At 44.1% G+C, this 17,485-nt stretch overlaps 1 protein-coding gene across 5 annotated transcripts in view; it reads right to left on the minus strand.

Annotated features, from left to right (window-relative positions):
- Positions 1 to 14,544, minus strand: part of MKX (mohawk homeobox) — a 75,333-nt gene extending 60,789 nt beyond the window's left edge. For 3 of the 5 annotated variants that reach the window (XM_045399756.3, XM_005564857.4, XM_015455690.4), the window contains exons 1-5: positions 14,432 to 14,544; positions 11,951 to 12,220; positions 10,078 to 10,237; positions 3,545 to 3,698; positions 2,781 to 3,116 (exon numbers count right to left, since the gene is read on the minus strand). In XM_045399756.3, coding sequence (XP_045255691.2) covers positions 2,781 to 3,116; positions 3,545 to 3,698; positions 10,078 to 10,237; positions 11,951 to 12,138 — 838 coding nt within the window. In that variant the 5' untranslated portion in view covers positions 12,139 to 12,220; positions 14,432 to 14,544. Of the gene's footprint in view, positions 1 to 2,780; positions 3,117 to 3,544; positions 3,699 to 10,077; positions 10,238 to 11,950; positions 12,322 to 13,183; positions 13,415 to 14,431 lie in introns of those variants that run through there. The other 2 variants (XM_065520442.1, XM_074001282.1) reach the window with 2 other exon arrangements.
- Positions 14,545 to 17,485: the final 2,941 nt, after the last annotated feature.

A 17,485-nucleotide genomic window follows, 5' to 3' on the forward strand; every position in this document is an offset into this window, starting at 1 on the left:
TAGAATTGGCAAATGAATAGTCCATACATTGGACAAAGTGCCTTTGGAATGCTTTAATAAAAATAAGCCACTGAGACATTTAATTTTGAAAAGAATCAACTGCACAGGCGTGCTATTCATTCTGGCTTTATATTTTGTCACTTTTGAAAAGAGCATGCATTTTCAGAAGACTCACCACACTGGGCAAATTGCATAGTCATTAACCTATGTTTTTACTAGACAATGTTAAATATTTTATAAGAAAAATATTTTTAAATAAAAGATTACCAATTACCAATTACTGTGTCTCATTAAAATTAATGTATTTGTCATTTTTTTTGTATTTGCCTATGCACATTTGTACTGTTATAACTGTATTATACTGTTCCCACAATTTTGAATTGTTTTTCAATTAATACTACATTATAAATATTTCTCAGGTATTTTCATAGTATCAGTATTATAAATAAAGATTTTGACTTTTATGGAGTCTTAATCTGGTTTGGAAATAAGATAACATTTACTTTTTAAAAAATTTGATATCTTTATACATTCCAGAAAAATGCATAAAACACAAGCATTAATTCTTCAAAGTTTGAAAAAAAATGGATGAATTAAGTCATGTGTTTTGGGAATTGGATTGACTAAAAATCTTAATTTTTTGTGAGTTATTGGCCATTTAAAACTTTTCATGTTTATGAACTTTTGTGTGGAGAATGCCAATTTATTTAAATATACATTTACATATAGTATATTGCCAAACAATTGTGCATAGTACTTCATCATAATTTTTTAAAACCTTTTTTGTTTAATAACTATTTATTGATTGCTGTTTCCTCCTTTGTAATTTCCAATTTTAATTTGTGTCGATTTTTGCTTGTTTATTACTGTTTTAAAAGAGTCAACTCTTATTTGTTTTTCAGCTTTCCATTTGACCTTTTTTTGTTTTTTTATTACTTTTTTTCAATTATCTGTATTTGAACAATGTGATTTCCTTTCTTTAAAAATAAACCTTCATAAAACTCTGAATTACTTTCAAGTTCTCTGGTTACAATAGTTAGATGTTAATATGTAGTGTCTTCATTTTCTTTTTTTTTCTTTTGCAACAGGGGCTCCCTCTGTTGCCCAGGCTGGTGTGCAGTGGCACAATCACGGCTCACTGCAGCCTTGATCTCCTGGGCTCAAGCAGTCCTCCCACCTCAGCCTCCCAAGTAGCTGGGACTGCAGGTATGCACCACCATGCATGGGTAATTAAAAAAAAATTGTAGCAATGGGGGTCTCACCATGTTGCCTAGGCTTGTCTCAAACTCCTAGGTTCAAGGAATCCTCTTGCCTCTGCCTCCCAAAGTGTTGGGATTACAGGCATGAGCCACCATGCCCAGCTTCATTTTCCTTATTGGCTAAATTTCCTTTTATTTTTTCTTCTTCCTAGACCCAATTATTGTTTACAAGACGATTTCTGTATTTCTGAGTGTTTAGAGTTTGTTTTTATTGTTAGAGTTGGTAATGCAGAGAGAAAATGAGGTTGATTTAAGTCTTTAGAAATGTATTGCTATTTTCTCTGAATCTTTGTAGATCATTTGTCTCATATATATTTGTAGATGTTTGAAAATCAGATTGCTGGCAAAATGATCTACAGGGTATATTAACAGAGCAACTTTAGATTTCTTAAAAAAGCCCTACTGTTCACAGACCAAGCTTCTTGATATTATGAAGAAAAGATGTAGTAAAATGTGTATAGTATCATAGAGCCTAGCGTAGGGCCTAGCGTACCGTAACTACTGTATACATGATTGGTAGTAGTTGGGATAATAATAGTGATTATAGTAGTGATGTTCTTCCTATCTCTCATGCAGACTCAGAGATCTGGAGGAGAGTACCTACTATGTGTTCTTGGTCTGGGTTTTCTTATCTGTGATGTAATGTCCCTGTTATAGATGCTTTCTGAGGTTATTTCCAGCTCTAATATTCTAAATCCTATTTGCTGGCATTTTCAGGACCCAGATTGTCTACACCAGATGTAGATGTAGGTCATGCATATTCCTTGTTCGAAAGTCACCTCATACACTTCTTAAGAGCAAACCTCTCTGGGAACTGAAGTCAAGATAGAAATTTTTACCAAACCTACTACTGTATCTGAAAGTTTTGGACAGGTTGGAATCATTTCTTTATTTCTGGAAGGAAAGTAAAATTTTAAAAGCTATCTTTCAGCCCTGCTTATGCTTTTCAGGAATGAGAGTAAAATTTCCAGAGCAATGGAAGCCAGACCTATACTTTTCTTTCACAAAAGCTTGGCACCCCTATTAATTTGTTTTCATTTACCATCACTATTTAGCAATCAAAGCATTTAACAGAAAAGACATAATACAAAGTATTTGCAGGACTGGCCACAATCTGGCACTATCCTCTATTATGAATTATTCATAAAAGCCAGTATATACCTCCCCTAAACATTGTTATTATGAAGATTAAAATTATCATTAAGAATGAAAATTCTTCCATCTTGAGTTAATTTTTGTATAAAATCAAAACAAAAATATTAAAAAATTAAAATTAAAAAATAGAAAAATAAAACTTCTTATCTTTAATACGAAAACTGAAAATTTCTCAATAAGACCATAATCTACTAACAAATTTATCCATTGGCAATTATAAACAAAATGAAAGCTTTAAAACTGAATTATGGGCAATATGTGAATAATCTGATGCCTTTATACCTGTTAAAATAAACCCCTCTGATGCAGTTTTAATTGTACTTTAAAAAGGTATCACAGGAATTACTACAGAAAACATGGGCTTACCTGTGCGATAGACAAAGTTGCCTTCAGTTTCTGATGACGATGGAGACACTAATTCTTCCTCAAATTCATTGGAGCTAAAAGATCCCGAGTGGTTTCTTTGCCTTGTTTTTCCCATCATGGTAGTGTTCGTGGCCATGACATGTCTCAAAGAGTCATTAAGGTAACGGTTCAACAAGCTGCTTTTGTATTTGGGGGGTGCCACGTAGTCCTCACTGGCCCGTGACTCTGTCCTCACTCCTGCTTTGATGACTGAGCTCTCACTTTTAATCACGGGATGGTGAACTGGGGTATTATAGCCCCCTTCATTCATGTGGTTTCTTGGAGGATTTTCTCCATCTACAGCGGAACAGTATCACTAAGTAGGATAGTAGGCACAGTTTCCCCCAGCCACCCAACTCTTATATTTAATCCTTAAAAATATATAAAGGAAATATATTTAAAGTATATAAAATTATCTTTGATATTCAAGATTAATTTTTAGGCAATGAAAGCAAATATTTATGTCATCTCTCACTTATGGTATTTTAATTTTAATGAATTTCACTGAATATGTTATTCTGACACACGGTATATCTATAAACAAGAGGAAATGGCCATCATTCCTTTGGTCATTTATAGTATTATAAAAGTGAAGTTACTTCATGCAATAAAAAAGAACCGTTATGGCACCATCATATTTTGTGAGAGCAACCTTAAAAATAGCAATTATGGTGAACTTGCTATAGAGGCAAAACAAAGAAAGCAAAATAAAAATATTAACAAACCTTCAGAACACGAGTCATCACTGCTTATGCTAAGCCGTTCAGCATTGCCTTGAACATACTTGTTGTATAACTTTATTCTCAAAGCCCAGCTTAAATCTGGCTGTCGAACGGTATTCTTAAGCCGACGTCTTGCATTAGCAAACCAATTTGACACCTAAAACGGTATTATTTTTCAATTAACAAAACTTGAAAACATTATCCATGGTGCAATTATTTTCTCATAAAGGAGCTAAGCCTCTCTCAGCACCTCTGATCATTAAATATTCTCAGGACATAAGAATACTGGACATTCATATCCATTCATTCATTCGACAAACATGTTGCTTACTACAGACACTGAGCACTTAGTGTATTTGTGGAATAAGGAAAAATGAAGAGGCCTTGACCTCAAAAAATTCTAGTAAGAGAAAAGTCCAGTCAGAGAAGTAGGAGGGTATACAAATAGCTAATATAAGAAAGAATGTGATGAATGGCATACAAGACATTAAAATGATACAGGAGTCCAAAAGAAAGAGGGGTTACTTTCATATGTGACTCCAGCCTTTTTGAGGAATTTAAGTGAGGCTTTGAAGAAGGTCCAGAATAGGTCAGGTTGAGAGGGAAGGGAAGTGCATTCCCAATAAAGAGGACACAGGAACAAATGGAAGTGAAATTCCAGAGAAATTGTAGGGGCTGAGGAAGAGGGAAGAGTTAAAGATGACCTTGAGTCATCAAACCTGTGTAACCAAGAGAAAGGTAGTGCACATGGGGAAAGAGATAAAACTTTTTGAGGATAAAATGATGTGTTTGGCTTGGGCAATGTCTAGTTTGAGGTGCTAATACTGGTGACATGTCTGGTAAGAAAATAAAAGTGGTATCTGAGATTGAAGGGAGGGGATGACCAAATTCAAGAGGAAAAGGCACAGAGGTAATTGTCAAAGTTGCAAGAGTAGAAAGAATGAAAGCAGGGTCAAAGACCAAGCTTTGGAAACCATTAGAGATGAAAAAGGTGGGACCTGTTTGCTTCCAAAAGATGAGCTAGCAAAACAAGCAGAGGCAGAGCCATCGGTGAAGAGGAGGAAAATAAACCAAAGAACTCCTCACTTTAAGCCAAAAGTCAAGTGTTGCTTAGACAAATAGTTGAAGGCAAAGAAAGAAACATTTCAAGACAAAGAAAAGATACTTCCATTCTTTTTTTGAAGATGCCACTGGATTTGTACTTGAGATTTCTTCTAAAATATCAGGCTATCATCAGTGCAGAGATTTTTAGAAACTCAAAAGGGCAATACTTGCCTTTAAAAGAATGAAACATGGGAAGAGAATTAAGTTTTTCTGCCAGTTTGGTCCAGAACATGACCAAACTGAGGAATTTAAGCTAGGCTTTGAAGAAAGGCCAGATTACTATAATGGTTTGTGTGGCAGTGTTTGTACTGGAAATTTCTCCTTTTTTTTTTTTTTCTAGATTTATACCATAAATACACATTTTTTGTGCATTACTCAAATTCTTATTATTCTACTTTTAAAAAACCCTCAAATTATACTTTTTCTCCCTGTCCTCATGGGTAAACACATGCTGGGTTTCCCATATGTATTTAATATTCAATATAGTCAGTACTATCTTCTTTGTACCTGAAGCAATGATAGTTATCCTTTCAAATTTATATGCAATGACATATAATCTCACTATGGCATTTCAGAAGTCAGTCTTCATCAACACTTCTTCCTGCTAAGCTATGTTACTATGACTATGATTCGGTCTGGCTTCAAATTCTCAGTCTGAATTCGAATTCTCAGTCCTTCCCATTCTCTACAGACAGACAACAAAATTACTGAGTGACTATTGTACTTTAGCCATAGTGTTAAGTTCTAGGAATGAATAAGCTTTGTCTTCTGCACTCCCAGAAGGACTAGCAGAAAAGAACTACACATAATTAACTGGGATACACCGGTGAACATTAGCTGTGGAAGCACATGGAGCCTGATCCCTTTCTTCATGAAATTTCTCAATCTTTCCTTGGATTCTTCAACTCACTGTCAAAATCTTTATCCAACTACTTTATCCAACTATACTACTAACTGGGAATTTGGAAACATTTCTCTAACTTCCCTCTCTTCCATTCTGTTCTCTTAAATCGATCTTAGCAACTATCATCAAATTCAAGAATTGATGCACCATTTTGATTTAATCACTTCACTCCTTCAAATCCTCATAAATGTCCTGTTATCCCATAATCACCATACAATGGAAAAGGACCTGGCTTCCTGTTCTGAATTTGCCAAAACCATGCGGTATGAATTTGGATAAGTTATTCAACTTTACTGAACTTTGAATCCTTCATCTCTAAAATGGATTTGATGGTTCCTAATATCCTTGTTAGCTCTAAAAATTAAGATGGGCAAATACAGCCCAAGTTTCCCTACAGCAATGTTAATATCCTTTACACTAGGTACTAACCTCCCTCTGTTGACCAGTACTGTCTCCAGCAAGAGTGTTTTTGTCCTTCTTTGCTCCTTTCACACAGAGTACAGCCTGCAACTTCCCCTAGATCATTCATATTTACTAGAATTCAACTCCAAAACATTTCTGTAACTTTCTTTACTAAACAGGATATAATTCAGACTAACCTTAAATCTTCACACAGCAACCACACATAGTACAGTGTAAAATCCAATTCTTATGAAACTCTTCTTATAATGAAAATGCAATGGCCTTCTAATTTAAAAAAAAGTAATACACTATCCTTCTAACAGACAAAAATGGGGGAACATTTAAATGATTTAAATGTCATAGGGGATTAACTAACTTTTCATACATAGGAGTCATATCTTTTTTATGTTTTATATACTCATAGTCTTTTATTTTTTACCATATTATAATAGTTACACATTAGGTGATTTTCCAGAAAGATTTGCTGATGTCTAATATAGACTGTTTCAAAACTGATTTCATAAATTGACCACCACCCAATCTGGTAATATATGTATTCTGCTGGGGTTTTTTGTTTTGTTTTTTTTCTTTCAGTACAACCTAACAGATAGATACACTCCAAGGTCTTTAATGTGTATTTGCAGTAGGTCCTGCAAACAGCAAATAGCTGGTTAACAAATTTGCATATTCTTGTTTTGCATTTCTTTCTTGATGAATTAATGCAAATTCCATCTGTTTCACTGAAGGTAAAAATATCGGTTCAAATTTTCTACTTTTAATCTACTATGGATTCCTTCGGGTTGTCATTCATATTCTCTTCAAATTGTATTTTACATGAAACAGGTCTCCTTACCAAGGATAGGTTCTGGAACAGAATTTTACTGTCAAACTGAATGCTATGTGTGTATATATGTATAGATGTTTGGGCCTCTAAGTTTTCACTATAAAATATGGGAGATAGTTAGATACGACTAATTTATATAATTATATTTTATATTGGTATCTATCTGTCTATCTATCTCCCATATTTTATAGTGAAAGATTAGAGGGTCAACTGTCTCGAAGCTGGGAGGGAAAACTAATATTCATCCTACTTTAACAAAGGTGTTTACATTCATCATGTTGACAGAGCAATTGTTATAGTACACCCAAAGGGATAAACTGGCATCTGTCCATCTTTGAACACACTGAATTAACAAACTTCTGAGCTATTCAACTGAAATATTGAGCATTTCATTCCCACACCATGTAATATAACACTTGGAATAATGAATAAGGACCAATCTGAGATTTTGTTGAATATTTAACAGTTGTTATAAGCCTTATAGCTGATAACAGCATATATATCTCAGCAGGCACACTCAGTACCAACGAAAAACAGAGTTATGTCAACAGTGGAGACAGGATCTTGGAACATGGTAGTTTTAACAAATCGTATGTGGACAGATCACAGGAATATGAGACTTCCATTATTAGAGGAGGAAGCATTAACATCTACTCATTGTTCCTTGGTAAGTTCCATATCCTGCAATAATACAAACCCCAATCACATACCATTTTATACTATTCCACAACAAAGCTGTTTATATTTTGAGAGTACAGAGTGTATTTCTTTTTTTTTTTTTTTTTTTTTTTTGAGACGGAGTCTCGCTCTGTCGCCCAGGCTGGAGTGCAGTGGCCGGATCTCAGCTCACTGCAAGCTCCGCCTCCCGCGTTCACGCCATTCTCCTGCCTCAGCCTCCCGAGTAGCTGGGACTACAGGCGCCGCCACCACGCCCGGCTAGTTTTTTGTATTTTTTAGTAGAGACGGGGTTTCACCGTGTTAACCAAGATGGTCTCGATCTCCTGACCTCGTGATCCGCCCGCCTCAGCCTCCCAAAGTGCTGGGATTACAGGCTTGAGCCACCGCGCCCGGCCCAGAGTGTATTTCTATAGCATTTGAACAATGATCAGCCATAGGATCAGCCATAAGATCCATTGGTAATTCTATACATTTTAATTTTTTCCATTTATCACTTTAAAGCTTCAGAAACCAGCTTCATGAATAATAAAATTTGAAATCATTATACAGTTGTCATTTATTATTATAAAAGTTATTTTACCCTACTTAAAATTACATATGTTTGTGCATTTTTATTTTCTGAGGACTAGTGTAAGAGAAAAAAAGTGTTTTGAATGAAAATTTCATGTAAAGCATATTTTAAAAATGTAATAGTGTCACCAAGATCTGAATGTAAAAAGCATTTTATTTGTATTTGAACTATCATTACAGGTGGCAAATAATTTAAAATTACAACTACTTGTATTGCAACTCAACAAAAGTACTACATAAGAAAGTTTAAATGGCTCTCCTAATGACAAATGCTACTTCATAATTTAAAAACATCCTAACACATGTCATAAATGTTCTTTTGCTTTCTGTATGAAAGAATAGCCACTATTAAATATAAAGCTCTATATCAACCAGAATAACTTAGTGTTTCATTGCTGACATCATGTGAAATATTCAAATAACTCTATAAATTAGTGTATTTTAAAAATAAATAGCATACTTATTTAAACGAAATTTTAACATAGGTTATTTATTTTCATAAGTCAGGTTTTTCTGACTGGAATAATTTATTTAGAAACTACTTTGGTAAATCGCTAAAAGATTCATAGTTCTATGTTAAACAGTTATTAAGCCAAGAACACTAAATTAATTTTCCCCTCCACTGCTGCAGCAAATCACTATTAATACCATTGCCTGATAATATAAAAGAAACAGATGTTTTTGTATATAATTATATTCTGAAAATAAGCAGAAATTACATATTCTAGTATTGATAGCCTGACTATAAGTCAAGTTTCACACCTTGTCAAACTTTCCAGTAATTCCTAAAGGGAAATTTTAAATACTCCGGAAAGCAATTTTTATTTTATCCACTAGTTCCTTTTTTTCTTTTTGGAGCTCCTGCTTACTGTAAATTTAGTGGAATGGCCAAATTTTCACAATCAGGTAATGCTATTGTAATGTGCAAAACTTCTCACCTGATGTAGCTCCTCCTCCTCTTCTTTCTGAATAAATTTGCCTGTTTGCATGTAGAAAGTTCAAGCCACCATATTTATTTTTTTAAAAAAATTATGACATGATGGGAAAAGCATTTGATCTGGAATTATTTATTTCCAGGCCTATCTCTGTCTTTTACTGACACAACTGCCCCAAGTCTTGGTTATGTCAAGTGTAAAATTCTTATAATAACTGCCTACAACATCGTGGTTTTGTGAACAGTAAGATTCAGTTTTGAAAAGCTAGTCAAATGTAAAGTAACGCTGTTCACCAGAGAACACAAACTTAGCACCATTTCTCCACACTTGGCAAAGTAACTCAACCATCTGAAATCTGCCTCCTCTCCTTAAGCCCAGCAGAAAAGCATCAGGAGCAAAATGCTGTGGATTGCAGCTAATGCTTAGGATGCTTCCTATTAAAAAAAAAAAAAAAAAAAAAAAAGTTTTTCGGGGTGGGGGAGTGGGGGGGGGGTGTTGATCCAAACATCATTTCTTATCTTTCTATCCCCTACTCCTAGCTGTCAGTAATGGTAATTTTGAAAGTTACTCTGTACCTGAGCTTTAATACTGGGCCTTAATATGGAGTGTCACACTGCACGGTTCTCAAAGTGGGATTCCTTCCTAGCCTCAGCTGCAGCAACACCTGGGGCCTTGTAAGAGATGCAAATGATGGTCTCACCCCAGACCTGCTGAATCCGAAACTGGGAGGTGGAGTCTAGCGATTTGTGTTTTAAGCCCTCCAGGCGATTCTGATGCTCACTAATGTTGAAAATCACCGCAGATGGCATCATCTGGATTCATCTATATGTGGCTCTTGAATCCAGATTCCCAGTTACCTTCTCATAAGTCTGCAGTTGACTTTTCACTTCCCTCCCTGACAGCGCTTCCTGCATTCCTTCCTGCACCGAGCATCCGCACTGAACTGAGGGATGAGGGTGAGAATTAAGAAACTCCCACAGCTCGACTCCATCCCTCTCCAGGTAGAAGCGCCACGTGGAGAGCCTCACGAACCCTAAGCGTGCCCGCTCTTCAGCCCCTCGCCGGGAAACGGATCAGGGGGTTAATTAGTCCTGATTACCTGTACTAGCGTCATCTGCGAGCCGAGGGCCAAGAGTATCTTCTCGGTCTTGGTGGGGTACGGGTTGTCACGGTGCTTGTAAAGCCACTGCTTGAGGGGCCGCGCCATGTCTTGCAGGGCCTGCCGCTTGTGCCTCACCTTCCCGCCATTCTGCCGGGCGCTGGGACATGGGGAGAGGAGGAGGCCCTGGTGAGCGACACGATTGCCCGCCCGGCCCCTCCACATACCGGCCGAGTCCGAACCCCACATCCAAGCTGCGCAGTCCTGCCTTGCGCCCCTGCTCCGCGCGCGCCCAGAGTTTGGGAGAGGCAGGAAGTGGGAGCCACAAAGTTTCTGGATGGGGAGGTCATTTCGCTACGTTTATCTTGAGTAGGGGGATATTTTGAACTCAATACCCCAAGGTTAGAGGTTTAGGAGACGAAGGTCAAGTGATTTGAAGAAAACGGCTATTCCAGTCGCGGCTCTGGGCAGCGGGGCTAACTGCTACCCTTCCCTCGCCCGCTGGCGCCGCGCCCTCGAGTGACCCTGGCCTGGCAGGCCTGGCAGGGTATGTGGCTGGCTCTCGAAACTTTCCTCGGGGATCTCTTGTCTGCTCCCAGAGGCTTTCCGTCGCCTGTGGTCAGGGGAAAGGTCGCCGACTGGACAGAGGGAATAAAGCAAAGGAGCACTGCCTTCCCCGCTCTCTTTAAGCTATTTCCTTTAATCTTTTAGGAAAAGGGGGAAACTTTCCAAAGGAGGTGGTGGTTTGTGGAGGAAGGCTGCAGAACCCAAAAACACTGTCGGGCCGTTTCCCGACTAAGGGAGGGTTAAAAGTACGGCAAGCTCTGTCACATCAGGTAAAGTAAAAAGACCTCAGGAAAAACATATTCAAAGGAGGAGGAGGCAGAGGCAGCCACGAGCCTGGAGCCTGGAGCCAGGAGCCTGGAGCGTGGCCTGGGGCGATGCGCTCCCGCACCGGTCCGGGAGGTGTCGCGCGCGGCCGCCGGCGCGCCCAGCCGCTCCCCGAGGCTTGCGCGCCTGCGCCGGAGCGTCCTGGGTTTCTGCCTCTTTAAACACTTTGAAATGCAATTCCACCCGAAGCGACTGGTAGTAACATTTTGACGAAACCGAATCTCTATTTTACTAAGCAGCGACGCCGCAGAACAAGCAGCTGATGCAATCGTTCAGGTGGAGGCGGCCAGGACTGCCACCCCTCCCCAGCTGGGCGTCCGGGAAGCCGCCGGGATCCGGCCGGGCATAGCCTGCCCTCCACTCACCGGCAGTCTGAGCAGCTGGCCCACCCGCAAGCTGCCGCCCCCCAGCATCCCCCTCACCCCGCTAAACCCAAAGCCTGCCCCGCAGGCCCAGAGCCTCCCCCTCCGGGTTCGCTGCGGGCCCCGCCGAGCCGCGCGCGCGCCCGGGACTCCCTGCGGGGAGGCGACCTTCCCGACTCCTTGGGCCAGGCGAGCCGCGGGGCCCTGGCGAGGGGCTGGGGTGACCGAAGAGAAGTCCGCGGAGTCTGAGCCGGGACTCCCCGACTACTTGGCTTCGCCTGTTTCTCTGCACCCAGCTCAGTCCTTTTTCCTCGCCCTCAGCCGCGCACCGGCACCCGCAGTCCGGAGAGGGGCAAATAACCCGCAAATCCGAGGTCCAGGCAGCGAGGACCGAGGGGCAGCTCCTGGCGCCCTCAGTCTCCACCAAGCTCTTTAGAGCTGCCCCGACGAATTGATCCCTCATGTTGTGAGATAGGAGCCCGTTAACATGAGAACGCGCGAGCCCTGGAGAGGCAGACCTGCACATCCAGGGAACTCCGGGCCCTTTGCCCCCAACCCGCCCGCGTTGCCGCGGGACCCCAGCACAGCTCACCGCCCCCTGCCCCCGGGAGTGCGCATACCCTGTCCTCCGGTGTCTCAGGCCGAGGTTGTCCTTGAGGGGCGGGCCGTCGGGAATGCCCACCTCGGGGCGGGCGTGAGGACTGTCCAGGACACTGCTGTAGGGCCGGCCACCCCGCTCCCGCTCCGGGGCGCCTCCGTCCTCAAACAGCACCGCACCGCTGAGCTTGTTGAAGACGATGGTGTTCATGGTGCCGCGTGGCAGGGACGCGCTGCGCGGCCGCAGAGCCTCGGGGCTTGGCCGCCGGGAGCTCCGCAGCAGGGCTCGGCTTCTAGGAGAGGAAGGTGCATCTCGTTACTTACTGGCTGAGAGTGCTCAGACCCCTGCAGGTCCTGGGCCTTGAACTTGCCCGGGTCGCCGGGCTGCAGAGCCGAGGGGAGGAGCAGCGCCGCCGCAAATGGCAGGGACCCTGCGGCTCTCCCCAGTTGGCTACACGCCCCCGCCCCTGCAGGCTCCCCGGACAGGTACTTGCCCTCTTCCTTGCCTGGGCGATCGATCCCCCCTTCCCCTCACTCCCCAGAACTACAACTGGGAATCATTCACCCGCAGAGGCAAAGGAAACGAATTCCCAAACGAGCCTCTGGGTTTCAGTTTGTGTCTGGGAGAGGCATACTCCGGACTGCGGAGCCGGGACCGGCGTGAGGCCGCGCGTGGTTCTTCAATCACAGCAGAAGACTAAAGCCTCTGGGATCCCCAACTCGGGGCGTCAGGAGGGACTGGATGGAAGGGAAGAGTTGGGGTAATGTGCCAACCGCATCCGCAAGGCCCAATTCATGAGTCCCAGGCCATACCGGAATTTGGAGGATTTTCGTGTTTCCTAGATCGTGGATGGTTTGGTTGAAACCCCCGCATCTTCTGCCCGATAAGGTCCCCCGGGGTGAGGTTGGGTTCAAGGACAGGGAAAAAGTTAAGTGGCGTCAGGACGAAAGCACCACTTCTCCCCCTTCTCTCCCCGAATCTTCCTATCATCCCCCAACGCGCCCCGGGACGCGCATGGTCCTAAGGTCCAAGGCGCCAGGACCCAGGTCCCGAGAGCCCTCAATCAGTGCCATTCTCTTCCACAGCACGGGTGTCAGTCGCGGGCTCGGAGCCCCTTGACACTCGCTCCTCTCTGGGGTCTCAAGGGGACCCTTTCAGAGGCTGTAAAGGTGTCAGAAGTCCAGGTCAGGAGGCAGCTTGGTCGGCGCACCTCCCGGGCTGCGGCTGCCACTGTCGGGGAGAGCCAGCAGCTCACCTCTGGGGTCGAGGAGACCCTGAGCCTTTGCCTTTCGCGCACGGGCGTCAGGGGCAAGTCCGCGCGGCCGCGGAGCCGCAGAGTTACAGCCCCAGGGCGCGCGGCCGCCCTCGCCCGCCCCATCTCCCCGCCTCGCGCCTCGGGACAGCTCCCGTTTCCTCCGAGCGGCCTCCGCTTCGCTGCCAGCGCCCCCTTTGCCCGTCCAGTCGCGGCATGGGCTGCTACTCCACTAACACACACGCGCGCGCATACACACACACACACACACACACCCTCTGCCTCGCCGAGTGCCCACACTCGCCAACGCCCCCGCCCCGCCCTCCGGCCACCGCAGCAGAGGCCACGCGTGACATTTAGGACTGTGGCCACCGCGATCAAACTACGGCTACGGTCTGTGTTCGTAGGGAAGTGAAGTCAGACCTCTGCTGGATGCCGCGTGTCCCTTAGGACTGCGTCCTCCCGCGCAGACAGGTACGTGCCTGGGGTGTGCACACAGCCTCGGCAATAAGTGTCAAAGCGAATTTCCGCGCTCGCAGCCCCTGTTCTACAGTCAAGACTAGCGTTGCTGTTTTCTTTTAACGTCAGTGCCCTTGGGGATGTGCGTTCATGCTGCTTTATTTGTACAAGACACCTTTCCCTGGCCCGGCCTTCTCCGCGCCACCCCAGTGCGTCCTCCTAGATGCGACGACGTGTTTTTCCTAGCGAAGTCACCACGAGGTTAGCCACCTCGGACCCTTCCCCGGCAGCCCCAAGCCCACGCAGAGATCGCAGACACAGACAACCGGCGCGCTCTAGGTCTGCAGGCAGCAGGCTCAGAGGCAAGCGATGGCAAAGGTCCGAGCGCTGTCCTGTCGCAAGGGGTCCGGGGGCGTGTGAACCACACTTCCTGACCCTCCCAGGACTCCGGCGCGTGGCCACCCTCGCCTCTTCTCAAATCACTTACCCGGATTCACTCCAGACTGTGGCCGGGGAGGTCACTCCCTGCAGAAGTGTCCCCCTCCCCCCAACGCCGGCGAATAATTTTAAAGCAAAGGAGGCGCGGCCAGGTGGGCTCCCAGGCTCCGCGCAGGCCCTTGGGTCAGGCTTGGCCGCCACCCGAGCGCGTCTCCACCAGACCTTGGAGGGAAGTTGGGGGAAGGGCGGGGAGAGTACCAGCGCCCGGGGCACAGGGAAGGTGGGGCGCAGGGGCCAGAGCGAGCCTGGCCTTCCCCGGCAGCCGGCTGGGACTCGGCGACGCGGGGGCTGTACCTGTGGCTGCGGGGCCGGCGGCCGGCTGCAGGGCGGCTGGCTCTCCCGCCTCGAGACTAGGCGCACTCCCATCCCCGCCGCATGTTCTCCACGCGGGCTCCGGCGCGCTCACCACCGCCACCGCTGTCGTCTCGGCTTTATTTACCCAGCCCGGCGCGCGCGGCCCGGGAACAGGAATAGCGAGGCCTTCTCATGTTTCCTGACTGCGCGGCCCAGCCGGCGAACATCCTGCGGGCGCAGTATCCACGTTCCCGGGCGGGTGGAGAGGAAGCGTCCGCGCCCGCCCGGCCGCGGGGGCTGCTGTTAACCCCTAGCAGAGGAGCCGCTGCCGGGGAGCCCCGGGCCCGCCGAGTCCTGCGGAGCCGGGCGCGGCTCCCAGATCCGCCGGCCTCGCAGGCGTGGAGCAGACGGGGCTTATCCCTTCGCACTTTAGGAGAGAAATTGGAGAAGCTGCCGGGAGCTCTCGGCTCCGGCTCCAGAAGCTGGGAGACTGCGGTGCAAATCCCGTGTCTTAGCTGGCCCGATTGCCGGAAATTTCACCGCGCGTGGCTAGGCGGGAGAGGCCACTGTGACGCGCCCTGTATTTCCCTCTCGGAGGGAAGTTAGAGCTTGGTTTTGCACCTACAGCCCTGGAGCGTATTGCGGAAAGTGCTAGCGCCCAGGAGCCTCTTTTCTGATGTCACTGGGCTTCTGGGGTCCTGGTTGTCTCAATCAAAGCCAGGCACACGTTCACCTCCGGGGCAAGAGTAGTGAGGCTGCCCTCGCCGCTGGGTATAGTGATGGGGGAAAGCAAGGATGGGGTGAGTTGAGCCCAGGTGGCCAACCCGCGGTGACCCGAGTGTAGAAGAGGAGGCGCGCCAGAGCCAGGAATCTGCACTCGGCAAAGGAGATGGAACTTAGAAGAATCACAAGCTGGGACACAGGGCAAAGAGAGAATGGCTTCCAGATTCTCTAATTGATGATACTTTGCTTCCTAGCATTACTGCAAATATAAGTAGCAAAATCGGCGGTTTAGGTGTAACTGCAAGCTCAGAGCTACTGGCAGCCCAGAAGATCCCCAAGGTGCCAACAACGAAGCTGCCTGCGCTCTCGCCGCCGGCCCTGTGGTCCCAGGGAACTTTCGCCCTTTTTAAAGAACAAACTTAGATTTCCCCTCACCAAGCTTAAAGAAATAGCACCATGTGTCCTTTTCCCCTCTAAATGTGGCTGGCCAGAGCCGGGGCAGTGGCCCACCTTAGCATCTTCTTTTCGTGTGTGTTTAGGGGGCGGGGATGCCTAGAAGGGGTTAAAATATTTACTAAAGCTATTATTTTAAAGACTAATCACACCCTCAAATTTCATATGTATCATCTACCAAATTACGCGATAGCAAACCGTTGTGCAGTGGTACAATGTAAACCATAAAGGAAGGCCGGTTTACATTTTTGCGCACCAGGAAGATACAAAGTATCATTGGAGCACGTTCTGATGTCCTCGGTTCTCTTTTGTTATATAACTTGCTGTTGCAGCGCTTGCATCTTGTCTTTGGCGCTGCCCTTGTGGTGTGAGTTCAGTACAGGCTTCTTCTGGTCTACAGACCTCGCTGTAGGAACTTAAAGACAGGGGTAAATCCTAAGGTTTCAGCCATCAATTTTCAGCGAACAAATTTCACCACAGAAGCAGATCTAATTGATTTCATAAGACGAAAGAGCCATCTTCTCTTTTATGGTCTCTATCAGTGGTGCTGTCACCAGGAATTGTAATGAAATCAGCTCTAACACACCCCTGAAACATTTTTTTGGTCAGCTGTCCCAGGTAAAGCAATAGGCATGATACAGTTACTTGCAGTTTCTCAGTATTCTACTAACTTTTTGAGCTATATGCTATAGTACATGTTAGTATAGGACAAATGAATTTTGTTGTTTTAGTACTTAACTATATTTACTCAATTTAAAAATGCATTTAGAGCGCTTTTATTTAAGATATTCTTACAGGTAATATTTGTTTTCTTAAATTCTGAAATGAAATATACAGCAAAAGTCTTAATGCAAAAATAATTTTCATTTGATATAGGAATAAAATACGTTTGAGTAAGCCTCAATTCACTAAAAAATTAACATATGGTAATTCCCTTAGACTATGATTTAATAATTAAAATCCATTTAAAAATGAAAGAAGAGTGAAGGATCCATTCTAGAAGTGAAATGGTATGAAATATCTCTCTGTAATATACAAATGAGCATTTATTTTATTTTTACAAGTTTTATCCTCTATGCAAAAGGGAAGTGTTGTCTTCATTTTAACCCACAGTTCAAATACATTCATAATTAAATTACACCTATTTCTAAATTAAATGTTACTCAGCTTCTTGTGCTATATCCAATGTCAGTATATGAAATGCTATATATAATCCTCAGAAGTAAAACCTCCAGTTTTAGAAAGTTTTAGAAGATTTAAGAAAGTATATGTAGTTTGTGGAAGATGGCCTTATGCAGGGGGGAAAAAAACCCAAAACACCTAAAAACTTAGACCAGAAATCAGAAGACTTGAGCCCTGATTAACTAGAATCAACTATCTTAATTCTAGTTAATTTGATGTTGGTTTAGCCTGAATTTACTGAAGTATAAAATGACAATAATAAGTTTTCCACAAACTGCCTTACACTATTATGAAGGTTTTTTTGTGTGTGTTTTTTTTTAATGTGAAAGTAAGATATTGCTTTGCTAAAGCTAGAAAGACGTTAAGTAAGAACATTTGGAAGAAATATTAATTCATTGTATTGGACTCTGCAGTTATAAATATACGTAATTATTACTTTCTGGTAAAGAAAAAGAACAAGTCTTCAGTTTTAGCATTTTGATATTTTACCAAGGTACCCTGACATTTCAGAATAAATATTGGTCAAAGTGTTTGAAAACAATGAGTGTTTTAAAACTCCTTTTTCCAGTTATTACTTATAAGCAATAAAGCAAACTACAAAACCAGAGAATGACTACAACTTCCTGCTCAAATGACATAAAATAGTAAGTTAATGAACAAACAGCAGGTTCAGCTCACACGTGGCCAGTTTGATGG

Source organism: Macaca fascicularis, chromosome 9 (genome assembly GCF_037993035.2).
Source record: "Macaca fascicularis isolate 582-1 chromosome 9, T2T-MFA8v1.1".
NCBI classification, from domain to species: domain Eukaryota; kingdom Metazoa; phylum Chordata; class Mammalia; order Primates; family Cercopithecidae; genus Macaca; species Macaca fascicularis.